Source organism: Ceratotherium simum, chromosome 35 (assembly GCF_057802395.1).
Source record: "Ceratotherium simum simum isolate JZ-2026a chromosome 35, ASM5780239v1, whole genome shotgun sequence".
Taxonomy (NCBI): domain Eukaryota; kingdom Metazoa; phylum Chordata; class Mammalia; order Perissodactyla; family Rhinocerotidae; genus Ceratotherium; species Ceratotherium simum.
Genome location: NC_141934.1, coordinates 2,597,612 through 2,623,722, shown reverse-complemented (window position 1 = coordinate 2,623,722; position 26,111 = coordinate 2,597,612). Strand labels below are relative to the sequence as shown.

General features: G+C 52.5%; 1 protein-coding gene and 1 pseudogene across 1 annotated transcript; one reads left to right on the top strand and one right to left on the bottom strand.

Moving 5' to 3' along the window:
- The first annotated feature begins 9,849 nt into the window (after positions 1 to 9,849).
- LOC101408529 (cationic amino acid transporter 4-like) lies at positions 9,850 to 12,562 on the top strand. Its single transcript, XM_087423606.1, has 4 exons — positions 9,850 to 10,867; positions 11,332 to 11,924; positions 12,180 to 12,288; positions 12,390 to 12,562. The coding sequence occupies exons 1-4, from the start codon at positions 9,886 to 9,888 to the stop codon at positions 12,560 to 12,562; spliced, it is 1,857 nt and encodes a 618-aa protein (XP_087279732.1). The 5' UTR covers positions 9,850 to 9,885.
- Positions 12,563 to 15,429: 2,867 nt separating this feature from the next.
- LOC101394121 (P2X purinoceptor 6-like) lies at positions 15,430 to 19,415 on the bottom strand (annotated as a pseudogene).
- Positions 19,416 to 26,111: the final 6,696 nt, after the last annotated feature.

The following is a 26,111-nucleotide window of genomic DNA, read 5'->3' as shown; positions in this document are numbered from 1 at the left end:
GGAGGCTGTGCATGTGTAGGGGCTGGGGGTATATGGGAACTCCATCTTCTGATCAATTGTGTTGTGAACCTAAAACTGCTCTAAAAAATAAAGGCTATTTCTAAAAAATCAATTGTCCATAAATGTAAATTAGCCATAAATTTTCAAAAATTATTTCCCCATAATTTTGGAGCCTCAATTCTATTCCATTGCTCTATATGTCTGTTCTTATTTCAGTAACACACTGTCTTGATTCCTGTAGCTTTACAGTCAGTTTAGAAATCAGAAAGTGTAAGTCCTCCAACTTTGTTCTTTGTCGAGATTGTTTTGGCCCCTCTGGGTCCCTTGCATCTCCATATGAATTTTAGGATCAACTTGATAATTTCTGCAAAATAGGCAGCTGGGATTTTGATAGGGATTGCACTGAATCTGCAGACCAATTTGGGGAGTATTGCCATCTTTTAATTTTTATTTATTTATTTATTTATTTTCCCCAAAGCCCCAGTAGATAGTTGTATGTCATAGTTGCACATCCCTCTAGTTGCTGTATGCGGGACGCTGCCTCAGCATGGCCGGAGAAGCGGCGCGTCAATGCGCTCCCGGGATCCGAACCCGGGCAGCCAGCAGCAGAGCGCGCGCACCCAACCGCCAAGCCACGGGGCCGGCCCGAGTATTGCCATCTTGACGATGTTAAGTTTTCCAGTCTATGAAGGTGGGGTGTCTTTCCACTTACTTAGACCTTCTTTAACTTTTTCAATGATGTTTAGTAGTTTTCAGTGTACAAGTTTTGCATTTCTTTTGGTAAATTTATTCTGAATATATTTATACATAAATTTATTCTTTTTGATGCTATGTAGGCAGAATTCTTTTCTTAATTTCATTTCTGGGTAGTTTATTGCTAGTGTACAGAAATACAATTGATTTTTGTATTTTGCTCTTGTATCCTGCACCTCTTCTAAACTGGCTTGTTAGTTCTAATTTTTTGTGTGTGGATTCCTTAGGATTTTCTCTACATAAGATCATGTCATCTGAGGCTAGAGATAGTTTTACTTCTTCCTTTCCAATCTGGATTCCTTTCATTCCATGTTCTCACCTAGTTGCTATGGCCAGAGGCTCCAGTAAAATGTTGAGTACAAGTGGTGAGAGAGGACATCCTGATGTTGTTCCTGATCAAAGGGAGAGCTTTCAGTCTCTCACCATTGAGTGTAGTAGCCGAGGGTGTTTCGTAGATGGTCTTTATCAGTTTGAGGGTGGTCCCTTCTGTTCCAGGTTTGTTGACTATTTTTTTCTGTGTCTGTTGAGACGATCATTTGATTTTGTCCTTTATTCTATTAGTATGGCATATGACATTGATTGATTTTCATATGTTACATCGATCTTGCATTCTTGGGATAAATCCCGCTTGGTCCTTTTTATATGTTGCTGGATTCGATTTGCTAGTATTCAGTTGAGCAATTCTACATCTATATTCATAAAAGATATTGGTCTGTAGTTTTCTTCTCTTGTGACATCTTTGTTGGGTTTGGTGTCAGGGTGATCCTGGCTTTGTAAGATGAGGCGGGAAGTATTCTCTCTTCATCTTCTCATATTTTTTGGTGCTTTATCTTCACTGCATCTTCCTGGTGTTGCTCTGTGTAAGAGCCTTGCTCAGTGGGGTCCCAGCACTTGGACCAGCCATGTCCCTGGGAGTTTACACTTCACTGCATCAACCACGTGTTATGAGAGGTTTGGGGGATTTGATCAGAGACGTAACTTTTTACTCCAAACAAGTGGACCGAAAGTATATTTTATTATATAGAGGAGAGTAAAGGCAATAGTCCGCAAACAGATCCGAATAGGTCAAATATTAAGAGGGAAAAACATCAGCTCGACTGGAAAGGGAAAACATCCACATCGACTGAAGGGAAATGACACAAATCAAGGTTGACCAAAAAGAGAACACATCAGATTGGTTACTCACAACATCCATGCCCCCCTGCCAGGAGAGTCCCTTTAATTGACACAGCTGGGCGGGAATCACATGTCCTGGGCCGGGCGTCCCTTCTACAGGTGAGCCTCTCACCAGGCCTCAGTTTTTAGCAGTTTACATAAGCAGTTACAGAGTTTACAGAGCAAGCATTTAGTGTTCCCATGCACAAATGGTTAGCAGTGGCGTACGTGCATTGAGCCTCCTGGCTATGGTCCCAGCCCAGCAGTTGTGTACGTTTACTGTTTACCCTGGTTATCGTCCCAGCCAGCACAGATGGCCAGTCTGTCCCAGGCCATGACGCCCAAAGGACCTTGAAATTCTTATAAATTGTAACTATCTCTGTGGGAGAAAAGCCAGTTCCCGGGAAAAAGGTCAGTTTCCTCCACACAGAAAGCAGCTTTATATTTCTTTGTGTGCTGGTGGCTGTAGGTTAATGGAGCGGCCAAACATGGCTGTACTCATGTCAAGACATTTTCAGCTGTGGCCATCTCCATTAACCATAAGACACCATATGCACAGACAATGAACTTTGTTACACAAGTACACAAGGCACATCCAAGAACCTAAAATCCAATGACTATAATAATTATAAAATCATCTCGCAATAAAGGACCTAAACCCCAAGATAACCAATCAAACAATCCCTTAGAATATGAAGTATTATTAACTTGATCTTGCAAATCATGTACAGCATTAAAGATAACATTAGATAAGGTAATATTTAGGCCTAACAAATTAGCTTGTAGAAGTCTAGACCAGCCCCCATCACGGAGGGTAGCAGGAGGCAGGGTAATAGAGAAATTATGTTATATTGAGAAGTTGCTTGACATTTTTGAGACCAAATTTTTTGGCCATTTATAGTCCAGATTACAGGTCCCACTGGTGTAGAGTAGTTGGTCCAGCAGTGTAGGGTCAAATGCTGTCCTATGGAGACATCAGTTGGTGTGGAGGTCTGCAGCAGATGTGTGGAGTTGTAGCATAGCATAGCGAGCACAGCAGGAATATCTATTTACATAAAGAAACAGAATTTTTAGGAACATGATATAATTGCTTACTTTCTGGATACATGACTGTGAGTGTTGTAGTGGGCCCTTGGGCCACTACTTCTGCGGCACGGGGAGCCGCATTGGGTGGGTGTGTCTCCCACACCTTTGCTCTAGGTTTTTATCCATCTGTAGACCCAAATCCTTGCATTTCTCTCTTAGTGAATTTAGTTGGAGGTTGTCCTTGTGACACACTTGGAGTCAGGAAGGGAAGTACCAATAATTGTCCCATTTGTTTTTTAAATTTTATAGTTAGTACCGTGTCACTACCATTATATAATATAAATTTTATATATTTTTTTGGTAATCTGCATTAATGACTCCTCCTAGTATATCAATAACTTTTGCGTCTAGTCCAAAGCATCCTTTTAACACACCAAAAGTGTTTTTGGGAAATTGTACCCCTATCCCAGTAGGGACTATAGATTGCTTCTTAGCGGGCAATTGAATAGAATAAACAGTAGATAAATCCAATCCAGCCGCTTCAGCGGTGGCACGAAAAGGCGGTGTAGCAGATTGAGTCAATGGCCAATAGGTTAAGGTCATAAGCTCATGGCTAGTGGCTTCCACTTCTGTAACCTTTGCTGGTAACAACCTTGACAGAGGAGTCTCATTAGGGCCTAGTGGCCTGTTATTTAACATAGTTAGAGCAGTACTTAGATGGTTGTGCCACCCCTTTAACGAGCCATGACTGAGTTTTCTCAATTGTTATTTAAGCAATCCATGCATTCGTTTTATGAGGCCTGCAGCTTGGGGGTAATAAGGTATATGATAAATCCAGTCAACATGATTTTTTTTTGTATAAGTTTGAATCAACTTACCTGTAAAGTGGGAACCGCTGTCACTCTGAATCTGCCTTGGTCTTTTATAGAATTTTATGGCACTCTGTTGGGTGGCTGCTTTAGCCGGCGTAGTTAACAAATAACCAGAATATGTATCAACAGCAGTGCAGGCATAAATATATCCATAAGAATTTGACAAGGGTCCAATAAAATCTATTTGCCAGGTATGGGCGGGAAATAATCCCTTTTGGATATGACCTTGGCAGGGGTGTGGAATTCCCCGTTTGTTTAACTGTTGGCATAATTGACATTGTGCTGCAGTGGCAACATCATCATGGGTGACAAGGATTCCCCTTTGTTGTGCCCACCCGTATGAAGCTTGTTTTCCCAAGTGTCCACTCTTTTCATGGACCTATCATGCTAAGCCTGGGTTGTGGGCTGCACGGATTTGCACCAGCTGATCAGCATGAGACTTATACTTTTGTTTTGTAGAAATTAAAGAACTGTGAGCATCAACATGAAATATAGTAACAATTGTGTTTTGGCACCATAATCATATGTCCTTTTATAATTTCTTTTTAAGTTAAAAAAAAGACTTTAATTTTGGCAGAAGTTTATCAAAAATATCAAAAGATTTTAAAACAGTTGGTCAAATAGGAAACAATGCCTAGTTATTTATTTAATCAAGTTGACAACAGAAACAGTCAAAGGCAAACAGAGAGTTAAAACAGTCAAGAAACAAAAACAAAAACCTTAATAGAGAGACCTCAGTCCTTTTGAACATAGGAAATTATTTTTAAAAAACATAGATGTTCTGTTTTTTATATAGACTTACTCAAAGGAACACCTTTTAATCTTTATATGAGGAGCAGACTAAAAGTTTAAGAAAATTACCTTTATAAGAGAAAGCCAAATCCTAATTTTCCACCAGCTTACTTTAGCCAACTTAACCATGTACAAAACTCCTCAGGGTTTTACTTTCACAAACCTTTTGTCACTTACTTTGTGCATTTAGAATTTGTTTTATGCCTTGTTTTTCCCCTAGTACTTTAGGAAAAATTTATCTTTTTTAATAAAATAAAAATATCTCTATTTTTTATACCTTTTTTATGGACAACATACATTTTGCTTTTTTTGTATACAGACTTTTTAGAAATATGTACTTTTTCATAGAAAATTTCTCAACATATACAAAACATGTTTATCAATAAACGCAAGCATCTTTTAGTTTTTTTGAGATAAGAAACCAAAGGCAGGGGCCGGCCCGGTGGCGCAAGCAGTTAAGTGTGCGCGCTCCGCTCTGGTGGCCCGGGGTTCGCCGGTTCAGATCCCGGGTGCGCACCGACGCACTGCTTGGCAAGCCATGCTGTGGCGGCGTCCCATATAAAGTGGAGGAAGATGGGCATGGATGTTAGCCCAGGGCGAGTCTTCCTCAGCAAAAAAGAGGAGGATTGGCAGATGTTAGCTAAGGGCCGATCTTCCTCACAAAAAAAAAGAAAAAAGAAACCAAAGGCAGACAAATCTATGCTTAGCAACCAATTTTTAATGTTTTATCTTACATGGAAATGACCCAGAGATTCAATAAATTTTTATTAACTTAATTTAGCAAAACTCTAAAGCTTCAAGTTACCAAAAAGATTTTGGAAGCTGTTTTTGCAATAACTTTGTCTTTTAGAAGCTTTCGTGTATTAATTAAAGATTGCATTTCATTGTGAGAGGTTTTGAATCCTGTCTTTTAAGGGTGACCCTTAAGGTGAACTCATCTGAAACAGAGGTTTTCCAGAATGGCCATCACAATTTTAAATTACTTCAAAAGTTTACTTATTTTCGCTTGCTTAATTTTAGATCAGGAATTCCGGGGGAGTTGAAGCAGGAAGCTCAGCAGGAGAGGGGAGGGGAGCAGCAGACTCAGCTTCCGCTGCTGGCGTGTTTAATTATTTAATTGTTTTCTCTTAAAGAGGCAGTACAGTATTCCTGATTTCATTTAGAAGCCTCAAAAGATTAAAATAGGCTTCCCATTAGTTTAACTTTTTAGTTGGCTTTTTCCAATTGTATAAGCAAATACATCAGTTTTGGTAAACTGAAATTGCCCCATTTTGGCCACTTTTTCTATGGAATATTGTGGCCATGTGGTGTTACAAGAAAAAACTATCTTCTTCTTGGACATGGGCTCCTAGCTGAAGTCAGCCCATTTAGCCAAGAGGTCGCCCCGAGGGCTTTTCTTGCGGACAGATGGAATTCCCCCCTTCAAAATTACAAACATACAGAACAGACAGTCAAATGGGATCCCAAACAGAACAGACAGATACATCTAACAGATTCCGGGTAAAAGTCCTACCACTATTCCCACTCCAGTAGGGATAGCCCTGCCTCTTAAAGAGACAGGACTCCAGATGGAGGGGAAGGGAGTTTTTGTATAAGCAAAAACAAACAAACAAATAATTCTAGAGCCTGTTTTCCTGTTATAAGAAAATGTGCCCAGGGTCAGCGGTGCTGGGTCAGATGGAAAGCACTGGGAGCAGTCCCTAGGGGCAAATCACCTAGGCAGCTGCTGGACTGTTTCCCAGGACATCCCACCCGGCCCAGGGCTGCCGAGCCACGGGCAAAGAGCCTCCTGGCTGGCTCACCAAATTATTATTGTATACACATTCAGGCTCCTATTTGACACATATGAGGGGCCAAATAAAACTAGAACGCCAGGCTCATGGCAAAGAAAGAGTTCCTATTTGGGGTGACATCAGCCGGGACTGCAAATCTGAAATTTTTTTCCAAAAGCACCTTCTCCCTTGTATTTTATCCCTATCTTCTATAGCCCAATGATAAGCAGTCAACAAACCCCAACCTCGCCATGCCAGAAAAGAAACATCATCTCTCTTTTTCCCCCCTCACTGTCTGCAAAGCTTTGGTCACATCCAATGGTTCATATCGCACAGACGAGCATCCCAAGCTTCACATAACCCTGATCTACGAGCACACTCCCCAGCCAGAGTGCAAGAGGGAGGGTCCTCCCATCCTGGAATTTCTTCCACCTTGGCTTCAGTTACCTTTCGTTTGAACAGGAAAGCCATCTCCTTAATGGAATCCTGCTCACAGCGCCAATTATGTTATGAGAGGTTCAGGGATTCGATCAGAGACATAAAAGAAACTTTCCACTCTGAACAAATGGACTGAAGGTATATTTTATTATATAGAGGAGAGTAAAGGTGATAGTCTGCAAACAGATCCGAATAGGTCAAATATTAAGAGGGAAAAACATCAGCTCAACTTGAAAGGGAAAACATCCACATTGACTGAGTTAGCAGCAGATTCGAATAGATCATATAATGAAAGGGAAAAACATCAGATCGACTGGAAAGGGAAAACATTCACATTGACTGAAAGGAAATGACACAAATCAACCGGAAAGAGAAATACCAGGTTCACTGAAAAGAGAACACATCAGATTGGTTACTCACCACATCCATGCCCTACTGCCGGGAGAGTCCCTTCAATTGACACAGCTGGGCGGGAATCACATGTCCTGGGTAAGGTGTCTCTTCCACAGGTGAGACTCTCACTAGGCCTTGGTTTTCATCAGTTTATATAAGCAGTTGCAGAGTTTACAGAGCAAGCATTCAGTGTTTCCATGCACAAATGGTTATCAATGGCATACGTGCACTGAGCCTCCTGGCTATCGTCCCAGCCTGGCAGTTGTGTACGTGCATTGTTTTCCCTGGTTATTGTACTAGCCAGCACAGATGGCCAGTCTGCCCCAGGCTGTGACGCCCAAAGGACCTTGAAATTCTTACAAATTGCAACTATCTCCATGAGAGAAAGGCCAGTTCCCACCACACAGAAAGCAGCTTTATATTTCTTTGTGTGCTGGTGGCTGTAGGTTAATGGAAGAGCCAAACATGGCTGCACTCATGTCAAGACACCACACTTGGCCACAAATATCCATTGGATGTTGGTGCCTGTGAAAGGGGGTGTGGTGAGAGCCCCTCTCTGAGTAGATAAGAAGTCAGCGCTCTGAGACCCTGCACACCAGCTCTCAGGTGGTCATCGGTAAGGCCTTGGGGGAGCTCCTGTTACAAAACTGCCCAAGCCTCTTGGTAGGAAATGCATTTTTCTGGATTTCTGTGAAGGCATTTCGGAAGAAGGAACATCTGCTCAGTCATGTTTAGGCCACAAGGAGCAAGGTAAGGGATATGTCACCCCTGCAGCAAGTGGGAGCCCATCTGAGAAGTTCCTCAAGACAACGTCAGCCAAATATCAGAAGGGGTAATGGGGCCGGCTAAGGCAGAGTGTTCTAAGTGGCACCATCTTGTCTGGGAATCCACCATCCTGTCCCCAGCCCACTGAGCCAGACAGCCTGCAGGTGCCCCTAAAATCCTATTCCACAAACCACATATAAACCTGAAAACATGGAGAAAGTTCTGGGGGAAAATGATGTCTGTTTTGGTTTTGCTCTGCTTGGATGGATTGTCATCATTTTGCTGTAAACAAGTTCACATCCTGTCTCACCAACTTTTCCACCTTCAAAGAAGTGGGAGGAGCAGAAGGACAAAGACCCAGGAATAAATAAGCCTGAGGGGGGTTTTGATGGTCACGTGATGACACGTGATGTGTTTCCCCATGATGCGGGGACCAGCATGGAATAGATGCTCAGTCCACGATACCTCTCATGGATATCCACAAGTGGAGAGCTGCTGTTAGGGTCCCCCAGGGTCCTCCAGGGTTGACAGGTGTTCCTGAGCTAGGAGGGGCTGCCATTGGTGTCTGAGGGGCCCTAGGGTGCCCCAAGCTGGAGGGCTGGAGGTTGTCCCCAGGAGTCTGCCTGCTTCCTTTCAGGACACTGTCTCTAGCTAGAGGCTCAGAAAAGCCAGCATGAGTTCTGCCAATTCACAGAACACTCCCCAAAGCCAGGCACTCCCTCATCAGTGGATGAGGGTGGCTTCCTGCCATCCCATTGTGCCGGGAGGTCAGGGACCACCCAGGGCCTCTCAGCCAGATTCATACCCTCCTTGTACCCGAGTCTTGCCTGAATCCCGCAGCCCCCACACCTCCCAGTGTGGAGGGGCCTGGACGGTGCCCAGCTGGTGGAATACGTGTGTTGGGATGAGGGATCAAGGAGGGTGTCTGCAGCAGGGAAAGTGGGTGGGTTCAACCCCTCCAAAACCTGGACCTTAACCTCCACCAGCCACCCAAGGCCACCCCGGTGACCTGGGCTAGTCCCCTGGGGGCCTGGGCTTCCTCATCTGTGAACCAGGCACCATAATAGGGCCTCCCTAGAACCTGGTGAGCTCTGGTCTTGACTGTGTGAGGTGTGGGTAAGGTGGGCTGAGTGCATGTGTGACCACGAGGCAGGGCCCAGTGCTGGATCGGGCACCCAGGGGTTAGGGCAGGACCTGTGCACAGAGGAGCGGTAGCAGCTACAGCAGGTGAGTTGCAGCAAGTCCTACAGGGAGGGACACAGGCGGGAAAGGAGGAGAAGGCAGAGGTACCTGGTCATAGGCTTGTAGCAGAAATGTCTCTGAGGGTGGCACGGTGAGGGCCTATTGGGGCGCAGGCCTGGGGTGCAGGGCCCAGATTGCCCCCACTCCTGGCGAGGTACATTGATATACAAGCCCAGTGGGTTGCAGGAGGTGGGGATGAACACAGCTGTCTGAGACCAGGTGGCCACCAGGTCTTAGCCCAGGGTCACAGAGTCACTCCTGCGCTGGGTCCTGGACGTCCGGCCCAGCTCCTGGGAAGCCTTGGGTTTCCAACCTGTTCTCAGATCCCAGACCACTGGAGCGTCTCCTAGTGGGGGTCCCTGGGGTTGCCCCCTCCCCACCCTGAGGGCCCCTTCCAAACTGGCCCAGATCTGGCTACTTCAGGTTCCCTCTCTTGTCCCAAGGGTAGGCTGAAAGGATCCCCATGCTTCCTTGTGACTTCCTGGCCACCCTGCTGGCAGGCCCTGACCCATGCTTCATCCAGCCCTCCAGGTGGCTAGTGGTTGCAGGCTTCGGCCCCCAGGACAGGGTCAGAGCAAGGATTGAAGGCTGGTCAGGACCCGGGTCGGCAGCTTGTCACTCTCTCTGGCTCTCATAGGTGCCAGCAGCCGGCTTGGTGCTCCTTTCAGCTGCCCACCATGGCCCGGGGGCTGCCCAGCACCGCCGGCCTGGTGCGCTTCTGCCAGAAGCTGAACCGGCTGAAGACACTGGAGGAACCCACCAGGGGGACATCACTGCAGCGTCACCTGACCACGCTGGACCTGACCCTGCTGGGTGTGGGTGGCACGGTAGGCGTGGCCCTCTTCGTATTCACAGGTACTGTAGCCAAGGAGATGGCCGGCCCTGCGGTGCTCGTATCCTTCATTGTGGCTGCTGTGGCCTCCCTGCTGGCAGCCCTATGCTATGCGGAGTTTGGGGCGCATGTGCCCTACATGGGCTCTGCCTACCTGTTCACTTACGTGTCCGTGGGCGAGCTGTGGGCCTTCCTCATCGGCTGGAATGTGCTCCTCCAGTGCCTCTTTGTTGGTGCTGCTATGGCCAGTGCCTGCAGTAGCTACCTGGACGTCATCTTCGGCCACCGCATCCGCAGCTTCACTGAGGCCCATGTGGGCATCTGGCGGGTGCCCCTCCTGGCCCAGTACCCAGACTTCTTGGCTGCTGGCATCATACTTTTGGTCTCCACATTCATCCTCTGTGGAGCCCGCATCACTTCCTGGCTCAATCGCGCCTTCTCTGCCATCACCCTGGTCGTCATCCTCTTCATCATCATCCTGGGGTGTGTCCTGGCCCGCCCACACAACTGGAGCACTGAGGAGGGGGGCTTTGCGCCCTTTGGCTTCTCCGGCATCATGGCCGGTGCTGCCACCTGCTTCTACACCTTTGTGGGCTTTGATGTCATTGTTGCATCCAGTGCAGAGGCCCAGAACCCAAAGCGAGCTGTGCCTATGGCCATCACCATCTCACTTGGCCTGGTAGCTGGTGCCTACATCCTTGTCTCCACTGTGCTCACCCTCATGGTGCCCTGGCACAGCCTGGACCCTGACTTGGGGCTTGCTGACGCCTTCTACCAGCGGGGCTATAGCTGGGCGGGCTTCATCGTGGCAGCTGGCTCCATCTGCGGTAAGGGGCCCTTCCAGACAAGGTGGGAGGGAACAAGGCGGTGGGGCCCTGCCCTAAGCCTCCCCTGGAGCACATCTCCATCTGGGCCTGTGTTCCCAGCTGTATCATGGGCCCACGAAGAGGCTAATATTAGACTCTGCCCCCGGGCTTGTTAGGAGGGAACTACTCACTGCCCCTCCCACTTGTACATAAAATGTCAGCTCTGGGTATGTGCTTCCAGGTCCTTTCCTGGTGGAGGGACTCGGCCCTCATCAGATTCTCCAGTGGATCTGTCACCTAAGCTGAGGTGTCCCATTCCTGGGTGGCAAGGGGGAACAATCCAGCACCCCACATACACTCAGGCTCAGAGAGCCCAGACAAACTCATGCCCATGTTCCCAAGGGGCCACCCCTGCCCCGGCCCCCAGTAGTGGCCCCTGGTGGGCCTGTCCATCATGCTGACCAGTCTCCCACCCTCTGCCACAGCCATGAACGGTATCCTGCTCAGTTACGTGTTTTACCTGCCACGTATGGTCTGTGCCATGGCCACCAACGGGCTCTTCTTCCAGGTGTTTGCCTATGTGCACCCCCGGACACAGGTGCCCGTGGTGGGCATCCTGGTGTTTGGGGTCCTCATGGCTTTTCTGGCACTGCTGTTGGACGTTGAGGCACTGGTCCAGTTTCTGTCCATTGGCACACTGCTGCCCTATACATGTTTGGGTATCAGCATTATCGGGCTACGCTTCCAAAAGGTCCCTCCATCCAGTTCCCTGGACCCAGCCAGCCCTGTGGGCACAGAGCAGGCCTCAGCTCCTGAGCCTGGGCAGCTGCGACCAGCCCTGAGATCCTACCTCGGCTTCCTGGGTGGGTGCCGGCCTGGAGCTGCCGTGGCTTGGGCACTCGGTGTCCTGGTGGCCTCGGCCATCACTCTGGACTGCGTGCTGGTCTTCGGGGACTCGGCCCTGCACCTCCCGCCCTGGGGCTACACCCTGCTGCTCCTGCTCAGCTCCGTCATGTTTCTGCTCAGTCTCCTCGTCCTGGGGGCCCACCAGCAACAGCGCCGGCAGGACACCTTCCAGGTACTTCCTCCAGCAGCACCCCTCACTCTCAGCCCAGCCAGCTCCCCTCGCCCCTTCCTCCTCTGCTGTGGCAGGGTGCACCAGGGCTCACAGGGCGGGGGAGGGCAGTCCCCATCCCCCTCTTTCTACATGGCGAGTGGGCCCTTGTCTGCAGAATCTCCAGCGGCAGAGAAAGTCTCTGAGGACTCCTGAGAAATGAGGCTCTGGGCCAGCAGACCTTCCCATAGCCAGCCCAGCCCTGCCCTTGCCCCTCAGGTTCCCCTGGTGCCCCTGACTCCAGCCCTGAGCGTCCTCCTCAACATCTTCCTCATGCTGCACCTGAGCTCCCTGGCCTGGCTGTGCTTCTCCATCTGGATGCTGATCGGTGAGTGGGGGCCAGGCTGGGACCCGGGTGGGCTGCAGGAGGAGGGCAAGCAGGGAAGCAGGGCTGGGACCCACCCCTTCAGGCTGGTGCCACCCTTGCAGGACTCGCGGTGTATTTTGGCTACGGCATCCGGCACAGCAAGGAGAACCAGCGGGAGCGGCCGGGGTTGACTGCCACACGCAGCAGCCTGGAGGAGACGGTGCAGGCCCTGCAGCCCCCCAGCCAGGCACCAGCCCAGGAGCCGGACCGCACAGATCAGCCCACCAGTCCATGAGGACCGCTGGGGGCCTGCCTGCCCTTCCCCACATCCTCGGGAGGCCTGAGGGACCTGCAGCCTCTTCTGCAAACCCAGGGCAGCTCAGGTTTGCAGGCCCGCCCATGCCGGGGGGTCCTCAGGACCTCACTCCAGGTGCCAAGCTTTGAGTCTTTGGGAGTGGGCTGTGGCTGGCACTGATGTGGTAGACTTTTTGCCCAGGGCCTTTCAGTTTATGACCTACTCCAGCTACCTGGGCAGGTGGAATGGGGCTGGCAAGGAAGAGGCCCACAGCTCCAAGGATCCACAACAATAACTGCTCAGCCAGCTACGTGACCTGCTGCCACATCCACTGTGGTGTTCTTCGTGGCACTGAGACCTCACCTGCCCCAGGAACCAGTCGATTGTCCCCCAAACCACAGCAAAAATGCCGACTTAGTGTGTGGGGGTGGCAACAACACTGGAACAGCCCTGAGTCAGGGACACAGCCAGGCCTGAGATCCGGGGTGCTGCCCTCAGTCCAGTGCCCTCTGCCCAGCTCAGAGCTGAGCTACACACACTGGGCACAGAGGGGCTCATGACAGTGTGGGGACAGGCTCCCTCCCAGGCTTGCCATATGTCCCCTCAGGGGCAGATCCAGAGAGCAGAGCCATACCCCAAGGAGGCCGCCTAGAAAGGACAGTGGAGTTCCGGGGTTCCCTCTGTTTCCCAGGGCTCCCAGAGAGCAGGGCACGTGCCTGAGGCCCTGGGTATAGAGGCCCACCTGCCCGGGTACGCACATCTCTCAGCACAGTCCCACACGGCTCCCCTGAGGGTGCACACCCACGTGCAGACTGAGGCACAGCTGGTTCCAAGCTCAGAGCTGCCCACAGCTCCCCAGCTGCCTCTCCCCCTGCCCGCCCCTCAGGGGTTTGTGATAAAGGCTCCGGATGGGACACACGCACGCAGGTGGGGGCACAAGCGCCTGGGCCTCTCCAGGTACCTTCCAGCCCACCTGGTGGTGGTAGGGCCCCAGTCCCCACCCTACACCACCCCCTGGTCTCCACAAGGCCACGCTATGTTTACCACAGACACCTCCCCCTCCCCGTTCCTGCCTGGAAGGACCACACAGGAAGCTGCTGGCTCTGGCAGCTTTACTCCTCGGCTCTCTGCAGCCCTGACCTCAGCTTTCTCTGGGCCCCAAGGACGACCAGGTACCCGTGACCCCGCTCCAATAACCAGGCTCAGGGCCGTGTTCTCTCACCCTGGCCCTTCTGAACCCGCCTCCCATGGACACGGCTCTGGGGATTGAGAGGAGCAGGGACCCCAAGGCTTTGCTGAGGCTCCAGGTGCCAGATGATTCCAGATGCTGCCCAGCCTGGGCCCCAGCCCTGGCCCTCCCCAACCTGGCCCATGTCGCTCCACCAGCAAGCTGCCAGCATGTCCCTGGTCACCAGGGACCCATGAGAAGGCAGCCCCTTGTCTCCCTGGGGCAGGTACCCCAAAACCCCGGTCCCTCCGTGGGACCAAGAGAGGACTTGGCTCCCACAGCCCCATCCCTCTCCTCCTGACGTTGGGCCCAGGGGCACACGGAACTTCTGCAGCAGGCAAGACTCAGACTCCCGGGGGCACTACAAAGCCAGAACCAGGCCAGCCTGCTGGGGGCTTCCATGTCCTCTGTTAGGGACATTCTTTCCAGCCCCTGGGCTCCACCTGGGGTCTTGGTCAGAGCGTGGTGCTTGTGAAGTTGCCTCAGGCTGGGGTGGGCAGCTGCCCTGACACGTTCTCAGGTGTGACCTTGGGCAGCAGTGACATATGTGTCCAGATATTCAGCCTCCCCACCCAGGGCTCCCAGGAGCCCGGTGAGCAGGTTCCAGGGAGTTGTGCTGGGGTCACCAAGGAGACATATAGAAGGTCCCAAAGGACCCTGTGTCCACCAATTCAGCCCCTCCCCCCTCCTCATCACAGCCCCTCACAGCCCGAGGGCTGCCACCAGGAAGGGGCTGGTGCTCACAAGCTGAGCAGGTTTGGCCCCAAGAAGTGCCTGTGCCCTTGCCTGGGGTCCTCGGGGGTTGGATCAACCTCCCACCGCACTCCTCACTCCATGGATGAGGCCCAGAGCTGGGAGGGGACCTGCCCTAGGAACCCAGCCCCGGAGCAGCTGAGACAACTCCTCTTGTCAGGCTTCCTTCTCCCTTGCCTTGGACTCTGGCTGCACAGACCCCCATGCAGGGCCGCTGAGAGGGCATGGGCTCTACTGTGAGGCGAGTGCTGGCAGGGGCAGGAGGGGTGGGAGCCAAGCAGGGCTGGAGTCGACCACAGCCAGTGTGGGGACAGCTGGTGAGGAGGGAGCTGCTGGGAACACTGGAGACAGACTGGGAGAGCGTTGTCCAGACCCAGACCCAGCAGGACCCCCACTGGACAAGTGCCCTGTGTCGTGTCCCCCTGTAGGTCTCTATACAAAACTGGCTTCTGTGGTCCCAGGCAGCACCCTGCCGAGGCTGGAGTTGGGGAGGAACAGTCTGCCTGGGAGCTGAAGGGTGGAATTCTCCCCCTACCCCCAGCCCGGGTCCTGCTAGGGCTTCATCCATGAGTCCTCAAGATTAGGTCCCCAGCCTTCCCAGTCCTGAACCCCCAACCCGCAGAGAAAGACTACAGGCCTCAGGAATGGGCCAGCAAGTGGCTCCCAGGGCCACCCTGATGATGGCATCCAGCTCCCAGCATCACCAGTGGGGGCAGGTGCTGGGCCCCCTCTAAGGCACCTGGGCAGCTGGGTGTGGGGGTGGGAAGCCAGCTCTGTTTGCTCAGGGTTGGCAGTGCCCTTCGGGGCCTTTGCCTGCAGATGAGGACGGCAGGTCGGGGCTCCAGCCACCATCCTCCAAAGTGTGGCCCAGGGTCCAGGCAGGCCCTCAGCTCCCCTCCTCAGACCTGGTCCTCCAGAATAAACGAGCTTCCTCATCCACGTACAACAGCAGCAGGTCACAGGAGAAGGTGAGCTGGGAGAGACAGGGCAGACCCATGTCCTGGCCCCCAACCTGCCATCCTGCCACCTCCCCAGCCCTCACCCTGAGACTCATGTCAGCACAGGGGCTCGGGTGTGCACTTGGGGGGCACGTGGTTGCTGGCAGCCCGAGGGAGCCACGTTGGCCAGACTCACCACACCCAGCCAAGCTGCTCCGGTGCCCAGAGTGAGGGTTGTGGGGATGAGCCCCAACTTCCCTGCCTGAGGGAGACCTGGGCTGAGTATCTCCTGCTGTGGCTATTGCCCCCTCCCACCCCATACCCCAGCCTGCCCCCACCCGCCCCAGCCTGGCCCCTACCTGCCCAGTGATCAGGATGTCAAAGGATCTCACAGAGCTAGAGCCCGTAGCCTCAAGGGCCTCCATGCCTCAGGCCTCCCACCAGTGAGTGGCTGTCCTGGGGCCAGGGGAGAGTCTAGTGACCTGCTCTGCCCACTCCTGGGCTCAGCTGGCCCTCACAGGCCTCATCTTACTCATCCATTGACTCCATCACCCCCAGCCCGAGTCTCAGCCGTGTGTCGTTGCTGAGGACACAGGGGACAAGCAAGCTGGGACCTGCCTCTCAGAAGCTCCCTGCCTGCTGAGGGGATGGGGACAGAAGGGTCTCTAAACAGACACTGGCAGTGAGGGTGGGAGTGGTGGGGGGGCAGGCCTGGGACTGTGGGGGTCCAGAGAGGGGCACTCACTGTCCCCTAGGAACCAGGGAAGGCTTCCTGCTCGGAGACTCTCAAGCTGGTTTCCCAGGGGTCAGGAAGGAGTTCTAGGCAGAGACACAGGGTGGGCGAGAGCACAGGGTGAGGGGAGGAGGGCATGGGCGGGGTCCAGCCCCACATGGTTGCAAAGGGCTGGGAGGTCAGCGAAGCCAGGCCAGGCCCAGCGAGCAGTGTCAGGGGGCAACACCTCCAGGCCTGGTGGCTGTGAGCACATATGCGTGAGGGTGACGAGGTGACATGAGGTGACAAAAGGATGGAGGGGGTCTGCTTAAGAGACTCAGAGACAGGAAAATACATGCGACACAAGATGCGTGAGTGCATCCTGGATGGGAAAATAAAAAGATTTAAAACTATTATTGGCACAGCTGGGGAAATTTAAATATTAGATTTATACACCAATGTTAAATTTCTTGAGTGTGACAAGAGGCCAGCAGTCAGCTGGGGAAAGTCCTCATTCTCAGGACAGTGTTGAGAGGGTGAGTGTCCAGATATCTGCCACTTTCCAACGGTTTCCTGTGAAATCTATCTACATATATCCGGCTCACTCTACAGAGGGAGGGAGAACACAAATGGGGCAAAACGCTAGAAAAACAAAAAAAAGAAAAATACAACCCTGATAAACACAGATGAAGGCTATATGGGTTTTCATGGCACTAATCTTTGAGGTTTTCTATAGATTTTTGTAATTTTTTAGATAAAACCTTAAGGAAAAAGTAAAGAAAGCCCCCTGTGCCACGGAGGCAGATGCTGGAGGCAGGGTGGAGTGGAGGAGGGGCTGGGGGTGAGGGGTCCCAGCTGCAGCAGGGGTGTGGGGGACACACAGGGTGGAGGCCACAGGGCTCAGGAGGCAGGCTGGATGGAGCCTGTGCTGGGGGACCTGGAGCTGAGAGATCCCCCTCCTGCCCTGGGGACCCCTCCACACACAGCAGAGCGTCCAGAGGGCTGGGCCAGGCTGGGGTCTGTCCCGGCCGCCACAGGAGGGGGACCTGGCTGAGGAGCAGCAGGCGGGCAGTGGGGCTGCACCTGAAGTCATAGCTCCTCTCCCGTAGCTGGAAGGAGTCGTGGGGCAGCAGTCAGAGGCCCCGGCGTCCAGGTCACAATCCCAGGGGACGTGGATGCCCACAGCCCTGTCCAGCACACAGCCCATCGTTGGTCCACCAGCACGAGGGCAGGGACCCTCTCCCTGAGCCCTGCCAGAACCCTGCCCCCTAGGGACACACCAGCAACACCAGGTCCTCACAGACCCCTCCAGCCACGGCCACGAGGTCCCCGACCTGAACACAGGGCAGCGGGGCTGAAGCCTGGCTCACGGCAGCAGTGACTGAAATACGTGGCGTCACAGGTCTCCAAGGCATTGGACCTGGGACAGTGTGGGGTAGACGGGGAGGCAGGGGACAAGGAGGATCTGGGGCAGCCAGGACCCACCATGCTGACCTGGAGAAGTTGAACTTGCTGAAGGTGACAGTGTTTTTGATGAACAGCGTGGAGTTCTCAGCCTGGAGCAGCAGGGGCTTCCCGCAGGTGGGGGAGGTCAGAGGCAGGCTCTGCTGGTCTTGGGACCTGCCCTGGGTGTCGGGGACACTTACACGGGCACAGTGTCGCTCTCCACGGGGCACCAGCCCCAGATCTCACAGGTCCTGTGGGTCCCATTGAACTCCACACACTGGCCCGTTTTTACGCCTTGAAAACACAAGACAAACTCCAGGCCCTCAAGTCTCCACAGGGCCTGGGGAGGGAGTGGGCAGGGGGTTGTTGGCAGAAAGAAGACACACAGAGGCACCACCAGGCCTGCACGCGGGAACCACCCAGGGTCCCAGCATGGCTCCCTGAACCCCATCCCAGTGGAGGTGCTGGAAGACAGGCCCACAGTTACCATGGCTGTGCGTCCCTGTGTCCCCTTCGGGACAGTGCTCGTCAGCCCAGCGGTTCACCAGTGGGACGGAGGGTGCTGAGGTGGTGAGAGAGCAGAGTTGTCCCAGGCCCAGGAGGTGTCTCTCCTTCGTGACCCAGCCCTGCAGTCTGCAGGGACGTGCCCCTCCCCTTCTGATCCCCCAGGGTTCCCTGAGTTTGGGGGCACATGGGAAAGCTGGAGGGTACAAATAAAAAGAGGTGGTCAGAGGGGGGAGGGCAAGCAGCACCCCGCCTGATCAGGGTGCAGTGCTGTATCCCAAGGCAGAGCAAGACTCCTTCCCTCCTGAGAGTTCGGTCCCCGGTGGGGGCAGAAGTAACTCCTTGAGGCCCAGCTCCTCTGGTCCAATTCGGAGGACAGAATAGGGAAGGTGGAGGGACTCTGGGAGGGTAAGTTCATGCCAGGGTGGGGGTGTTGGGCGTGGCAGACAAAGGGCGGGACCCTCCTCAGAGGAGCCTGTAGGGAAGTGGGACCCCACACACTGGCCAAGGGACCACAGTCCCTTCCCTGCTTGCTCTGCTGTGAAACAGGGACATTAGTGCCTGCAACGGTCACAGAGTTCTGGGATCAGCCAGGAGGGGATGTTGGCAAGCTTTCTGGAAGTCCCAGACCCCGGAGAGGAAGCACCGTCAAGTGTCAGGCACTCGCACAGACATGGTTCTCCCAGATGGTGGGCGGACGCAGGGCTCCAGGGCTCCGGGCTCACGGGCAGCAGGAGGAACGCAGCACCAGGATGACAGGAAGGGCTTGGGACCTGGTGGCCACCACCATGGGGCAGGAGCCTTCCCAGGGTGGAAAGCAAGGGCTGGCAGGCTCTGATGGTGTCACCTGTGAGGGCTCAGCCTGGCTGCTGCGTGGAGCGCACCTGGGGGCCCACAAGGAGACCATAGGCACAGCGGGGGCAGCAGGGAAACCCGACAGGAGACAGAATGGACAGGAAGAGGGGCAGGGAGGTGGGCAGCCGGGTCCAGCTTTGGCCCTGGTAGACAGCATGGCCCTCAGTGGATGGAAAGAGGCTGCACTGGGAGAGGGAGAGAGTTTCTCCTTGGACGTGGTGGGTGCGCATCAGGAGGCAGCTGTGCTCGGGGCAGGTGGTCACCGGGGCTACAACTGGGGCATCAACAGAACAGAGGTGGAAACAGGCTGTAGAGCATCTGGGTGGAGGGAGAAGGGGCCAGAAATACAGGATAGGAAGGGCAGAGGAGAAGCCAGACCACAGTGCCCAGGTCAGGGAGGAGAGCACTCAGGAGCTCCAGGCCCTGGGCCCCCTGCCCCTCCACCCCTCCCTCTAGATCAAGCCTTGAGTTCCCAGACCGCCCCCTCTTCCGGATGCAGCCTTTGTGAATGCAGTACCTCTGGCCTGGCCTCCTGCCCCGTCCCCTTGTCCACCTGGAAACCTCTTACACATCCCTGAGCCGTGTCCAGGGCCACTGCTCTGTCAGGCCCTTCCTGAGCCCGGCCCTGTGACAGTGCCAGCATCCCCTCTGGCATCACAGGCCCCTCTTGCACACACACGTTGCGAGGGTGGGGTCAGAGGTGTCAGTGCCTGGCAACAGCACCAAGGCACCCACTGTGGTGGCTTCACGAAGTCGGCCACGTCCCACAGCCGGTTCCCCAGCTCCTGGATCTGGATCATGGAAAGCCCTTGAGTTTGGGGTTGATGGAAATCTGGGGTCCAGGTCCCGCTCCTGGTAGCCTTTTGTGGAGAGGAGGGCCCACCTGGGGAGGAGGCGATGGGCAGTGTGGTGTGTCCCTGGCACTGGGTGAGCAGTGGCAGAGCTGGGCCCCACCCACTCAGCCCCTACACCCTGTAGGCTCCCAGCACAGCGTTTAGGGCCCCCGCCTCTTCTCCAGCCTCGTTTCCACCCCAAACACCCTGCACAGCCCAGAAGCCCCGGCCATGCATGGGAGAGCCAATGCTCTCAGACCCAGATGCCCACCACCACCTCCTTCCCCAGCCTTCACCCTCCCCTGCCCCGGCCAGACCCAGCTCCCTCCTTATAGGCTCCCCTGACCCAGCCACAACTGTGGTCTTTCTCAGGGGCCCCAGGGCTCCAGCTCTCGCAGGAGTCAGGGACTACCTCCTGCCCCTCCCGGGGCCTCCTGGGCAGAGTGAGACCCATCCTGCTCTGGGCCCAGAGCCCAACACGGGGGTGGAGACAAGGCCCAGGAAAGGAGGCAGGTGCGCACACAGGAGGACACGAGCACGTGGCTTGCTCTTGTACCTGCTGCCTCTAGACAGAAGGAGATCACTCCTTCTGCCCCCACCCTGTCCCAACCTGCCCCCTCCACTACCACCAATCCAGCCCCTGAGGAGTCACACCCCCACCCTCAGCCCAGCAGGACCAGTCACGGTCCCTCCAGCCAACCTGCCCAGGAGCCACTGTCTTACCCCACCACGGTGACCACGACCCCGAGCTGCAGTAGCCTCTGCAGGGCGCCCACCCCCCAGTTCCTGGTCGTCACCTACTTCTCAGTTTGTAATCCAGAAGCCCCCAGCCTGTCGCAGCCCCTGGGGAGCCCACACCCTCAGCTCCTGCTGGCTGCCAGGGAGCAGGGTCAGCAGAGCAGCTGCAGCCCCAGCTGCACAGGAGGAAAAGCAGGCGCCCAGGCCAGGCCAGCAGCTGGTAAAGGGACACTCCCACTGGGGGCAGGACCCAGCCCCACCCCCGCCCTGGGCTCAGTCCCCACCCCCAGCTGCCCTGGGCCTCCCTTCCTCTCCAGACTCCCTCTGCCAGGGCCTGGGGTGCAGAGAGGAGTAACCCCTCTCCCCTGCCCTCTGGCCCCACTTCCTTGGGGCTGAGAGGATGACAGCTGTTATAGGTCCTTTGACAGGATGGCATTCGGGCAGCAGGAGCCCAGAGGAGGGGCTAGGAAAGCTTCAGGAAGAAGGGACCTCTGAGCTGACACCTGCAGATTCTGAAGTTCTACAAGCACAGCTGGGGAGGAATGTTCCTGGAGGAGGAAGCCGCATATGCGACGCTGGAGCCTGAGAGAGAACTGGGACCCACAGAGTGGGGGCGTGACTGTGGCTCCAGAGAGGAGGGTGGCTGGCTCTGCAAGGTCCCCAGCCCCTCCTGTGCGATGCCAGGCAAAGCTACCCCACCCCCAAGCGCAGGCACTAAGCCCCGCTCTGGAGTCAGGCACCGTCCCCAGTCCACCGAAGGGGGCGGTGCTGGACCCACACCAGTTGGCAGGGGAACAAGCCCCCGGGAGGCGCCCAGCCCTGTGCCTGGCCCGTGGCACGTGCCTTTCTGGTCCTTGGCCAGGAGCGGGGTCAAGGGCAGCGCGGGCCAGTGGTGGTGTCCGCAGCACCAACAACACGGGGTGGCCGGGGCGACTGCCACCGGGGGAGCACGTCTCTACTGGCTGCGGGGGGCGCCTGTTCACTGCACGCCACATTTGACTGGTCCATGCAGCCGGTGGGTCCCCCACATCCCCGGGCTGCGCTCTAAGTGCTGCCTGGCTCAGTCCCAGCCTCAGTGCCCGCGACTGTGAAATGGGTGTAACCACGAGGGGTCCCTGTGAGAGGTCTGGGGAGCATGAAGAGCAGGAGGAGGAGGCGGCGGCGGCGGCCGCTGGGCGTCCTGCAGGGGTCCCGGAGGCGGGAGCTCGGACGCGGATTGGGACTCCGACCTGAAGACATAAGGTGCCCCAGGCAGGGGGTTCAGGCCTGTCTCCTCACCTTGGGGGCTTCTAGGCAGGGGTGGAGGGGGCAGGCTGGGGCCGAGGGCGCAGGCGACCCCTGTCCAGCAGAGAGCACATCCCTCCGTGGGACCCCATCAGGGCAGCTGGCAGCCCCTCCAGCCCCGGGACCTCCCGGAAATGCTCTTGGCAGCATCAGCTGTTCCACCATCAGAACCCACTTCCAGAAAGATGTTAAAATGCAGAAACCTAGCCAAACCGTCTAAGAAGGGATGTCCCACCCCTTCCTGAAATGGGATCAGGGCTGGGTTTTCCCACCAACAGGAGAAACTAAGCTGATGGATGTATAGAACTTAGAGAAGGAATAAAAGGAAGGTAAAATAAAACAGCGTTCAGTTTTTATTTTTCTAATGCTTAACTGATCTAACAGATTTTGTTCAAAATAATAATTGTAAAAATACCTTTGGTGATAACAGTTCATGGATAAGTGAAATGCAGGAGAGCTGTTTTATAACGATGGGAGGGAGGAATTGGGAAGACTCTTATAAGGGAGCTGCACTAACCATGAAGAAACACAATGTCTGGGCCGGCGTGGCTTAGCGGTTAAGTGCGGGCGCTCCGCTACTGGCGCCCGGGTTCGGATCCCAGCGCGCACCGACGCACGGCTTCTCTGGCCATCCTGAGGCCGCGTCCCACATACAGCACCTAGAAGGATGTGCAACTATGACATACAACTATCTACTGGGGCTTTGGGAAAGAAAAAAAAGGAGGAGGATTGGCAATAGATGTTAGCTCAGAGCCGGTCTTCCTCAGCAAAAAGAGGAGGATTAGCACGGATGTTAGCTCAGGGCTGATCGCCCTCACAGAAAAAAAAAAAAAAAAAAAAAAAAAAGAAACACAATGTCATTTCAAAGTGAACTGAGGGTTAGTTGTAAATTTATATTGTAAGCTCTAGGGAAACCATTGAAAAACTTTAAAAGAAGTATAATTGATATGCTAAAAGAAAGGAAAAAATTGGGGCCGGCCCGGTGGCGCAAGCGGTTGGGTGCGCGCGCTCCGCTGCTGCGGCCCGGGGTTCGCTGGTTCGGATCCCAGGCGCGCACTGACGCACTGCTTTGGCAGGCCATGCTGTGGCGGCGTCCCATATAAAGTGGAGGAGGATGGGCACGGATGTTAGCCCAGGGCCGTCTTCCTCGGCAAAAAAAGAGGAGGATTGGCGGATGTTAGCACAGGGTTGATCTCCTCACAAAAAAAAAAAAAAAAAGGAAAAAATGGAATCATATAAAATGCTCAATTAAAACCAGAGAAGGCAAAAAATAATTTTAAAGGTGCAAGACAAAAGAAGAAAGATAAAAGCAACGAATAGAAACAGTTACAAATATGGTGGATATTAATCCAACTATATCAATAATCACTTTAAATAGAAATGGTCTAAATACAGCCATTAAGAGACGGATTTCATCAGACTACATTAAGAAAGAAGAAGGCTGTCTACAAGAAACCCACCTTCATTATAAACACACAGAGAGGTTAGAAGTAAAGGAGAGAACAAGATCAGCCAGGAACACACATCCAAAGAAAGCTCGAAGAGCTGAATTAATGTCAGACAAAGCCTACTTCAGAACAAGGAAAATTCTCAGGGATAAAGAGAGGCATTCCATCATGTTAAAGCGGTCACTTCTCCAAGAAGACCTAACAGTCCTTGACATACATGCATCTAACAACAGAACATCAAAATATGTGAGGAAAAACTGATAAAACTGCAAGGAGAAATAGACAAATCCACTATCCTAGTGGACAGACACAGAAATAGACAAATCCACCACTACAGCAGGAAACACTGCTCTCTCAGAACTGATAGACGCAGCAGGAGAAAACCAGTAAGGAGGAACTGAACGGTGTCACCATCAACTGGATGTGATTAACATTTATAAAACACTGCATCCAACAAAGAATATACAGTCTGCAAAAGCTCACATGAAACATTCATCAGACAGACCACATTCCAGGTAAAAAAAAAAATGCCACTCCGGGCCGGCCCAGTGGCATAGTGGTTACGTTCGCGCATTCCACTTCGGCGGCCTGGGGTGCGCCAGTTTGGATCCTGGGCACAGACCAACTCACCACTCATCAAGCCATGCTGAGGCAGCATCCCACATAGAAGAGCCACAACTCTACAACTATGATACACAACTATGTACTGGGGCTTTGGGGAGAAAAAAGAAAAAAAAGAGGGGGATTGGTGACGGATGTTAGCGCAGGGCCAATCTTCCTCAAAAAAAAAATCCCACTCCTCAACAAATTTAAAACAATAGAAATCATATGAAGTATGTTCTCAGACCAAAAAGGACTTTAAAGTAGGAAACAAAAACAGACAGATAGCTGGAAAATCCCAAAATATTTGCAGATTAAAGAACACATGGATCAAAAAAAGAAGTCTCAAGACAAATTTCAAATATTTTCCACTAAATGAAAATGAATATACAACTTATCAAAATGTGTGGAATGCAGTGAAAGCAGTACTCGGGGGAATTTATAGCATTGAATGCACATAGAGAAAAAAGAAAGACCTGACACAATAATCTAAGCTAGAAGAAGAAAGCCTAAAGCAAGCAGAAGAAAGGAAATAATAAAAATTACAACAGAAATTAAGGACACTGAAAATGGGAAATCAATAAAGAAATCAATAAAAACAAAACTAGTTCTTAAAAAAGATTAAAAAATGGATAAACCTATAGCCAGACTAACATAAAAAAAGAGAGAAACACTAATTACTAGTATCAGAAATGAGAGAGGGGCTATAATTACTGATCCTATGAACATTAAAAGGATAATAAGGAAATATTTGAACAGGGAAATGATATCTTCCCTGATGAGTTCTGTTGGATCTCTAGGGAATCTTCAAATGAACTAATTCAAATCTTCCCCTAACCCTTTCACATTTAGCCTTTAATGTGTATAAACAAAATATTGGTTAGGATATGATTTAATGTCAATCATTTCCAACTAGTAAGACTCTATTATGTAAAAATTAGACATCAACAAAATGCAAAACTTTTGGGATTCAAAGGATATCATTAAGAATGTGAAAAGACAATCCACAATACAGAAAAAAAGTAGCAACTCATACACCTGATAAGAAACATACCTCGAATATATAAAGAGACTATGACAACTCAGGTATAAAAAGACAAATAACCCAATTTAAAAATGGGCCAATGAGCTGAACAGACATTTCTCCAAAGAAGGTATACAAATGGCCTTTGTGCATGCGAAAAGACGTCAACATCATTAGCCACCAGAGAAATACCAATCAAAACCACAGCGAGGGGCCAGCCCTGTGGCTTAGCGGTTAAGTGCACGCGCTCCGCTGCTGGCGGCCTGGGTTCGGATCCCGGCTGCGCACCAACGCACCACTTCTCTGGCCATGCTGAGGCCGCGTCCCACATACAGCAACTAGAAGGATGTGCAACTATGACATACAACTATCTACTGGGGCTTTGGGGGGAAAAATAAATAAATAAAATTATTAAAAAAAAAAAAAACAGCGAAATATCATTTCACACCCATAGGACGGCTATATCAGAAAGACAGATGCTAAGTGTTGGTGAGGATGTGAGGAAACTGGACCCTCACACACTGCCGGCAGGAATGTAAATGGTGCAGTCACTTTGGAAAAAATTCTTCCGGGTATTCAAATAGTGAAACAGAGAGTTACCATGTGACCCAGCAATCCCACTCCCAGGTATACACACCCAGAAGAAATGAAAGCAGATGTCCACGCAAAAACTTGTACAGGAATGTTCACAGCAGCAATATTCACAATAGCCAAAAAGTGGAAACAACCCAAATGTCCCTCAACTGAGGAAAGGAGAAATACCCTGTGCTCCAGCCACACAGTGGATATTATTCAGCATCAGAATCAATGCAGGGCTGACCCATCCCACAACATGGATGGACCCTGAAACCATTGTGCTGAGTGAAAGAAGCCAGACACAGAAGGTCACACATTGTATGATTCCATTGATATGGAATGTTCAAAATGGGCCAATCCATAGAAATAGAAAGTGAATTTGTGTTTGCCCTAGTGGGGGTTGGGGAAATGGGACTGTCTCCTAATGAGGAAGGTGTTTCTTTTGGAGGGATTTGGAGGGATAATGGAAAGCTTCCAGAATCGACTGTGGTGAAATTGCACAATTCTGTGAATATACTAAAACACAATGAATTGCACATCTTCAAGTGTGACTTGTATGTGAACCATATCTCACTAAAGCTGTGATGATGGTTAACAGACTGCATTGTAC

Excerpts from the sequence above, each read along its gene's own strand:
- LOC101408529 (XM_087423606.1), top strand. The coding sequence starts at position 9,886 with ATGGCCCGGGGGCTGCCCAGCACCGCCGGCCTGGTGCGCTTCTGCCAG. Across the intron at positions 11,925-12,179 it reads GCCGGCAGGACACCTTCCAG|GTTCCCCTGGTGCCCCTGAC; the intron begins GTACTTCCTCCA and ends CTTGCCCCTCAG. Across the intron at positions 12,289-12,389 it reads CTCCATCTGGATGCTGATCG|GACTCGCGGTGTATTTTGGC; the intron begins GTGAGTGGGGGC and ends CCACCCTTGCAG.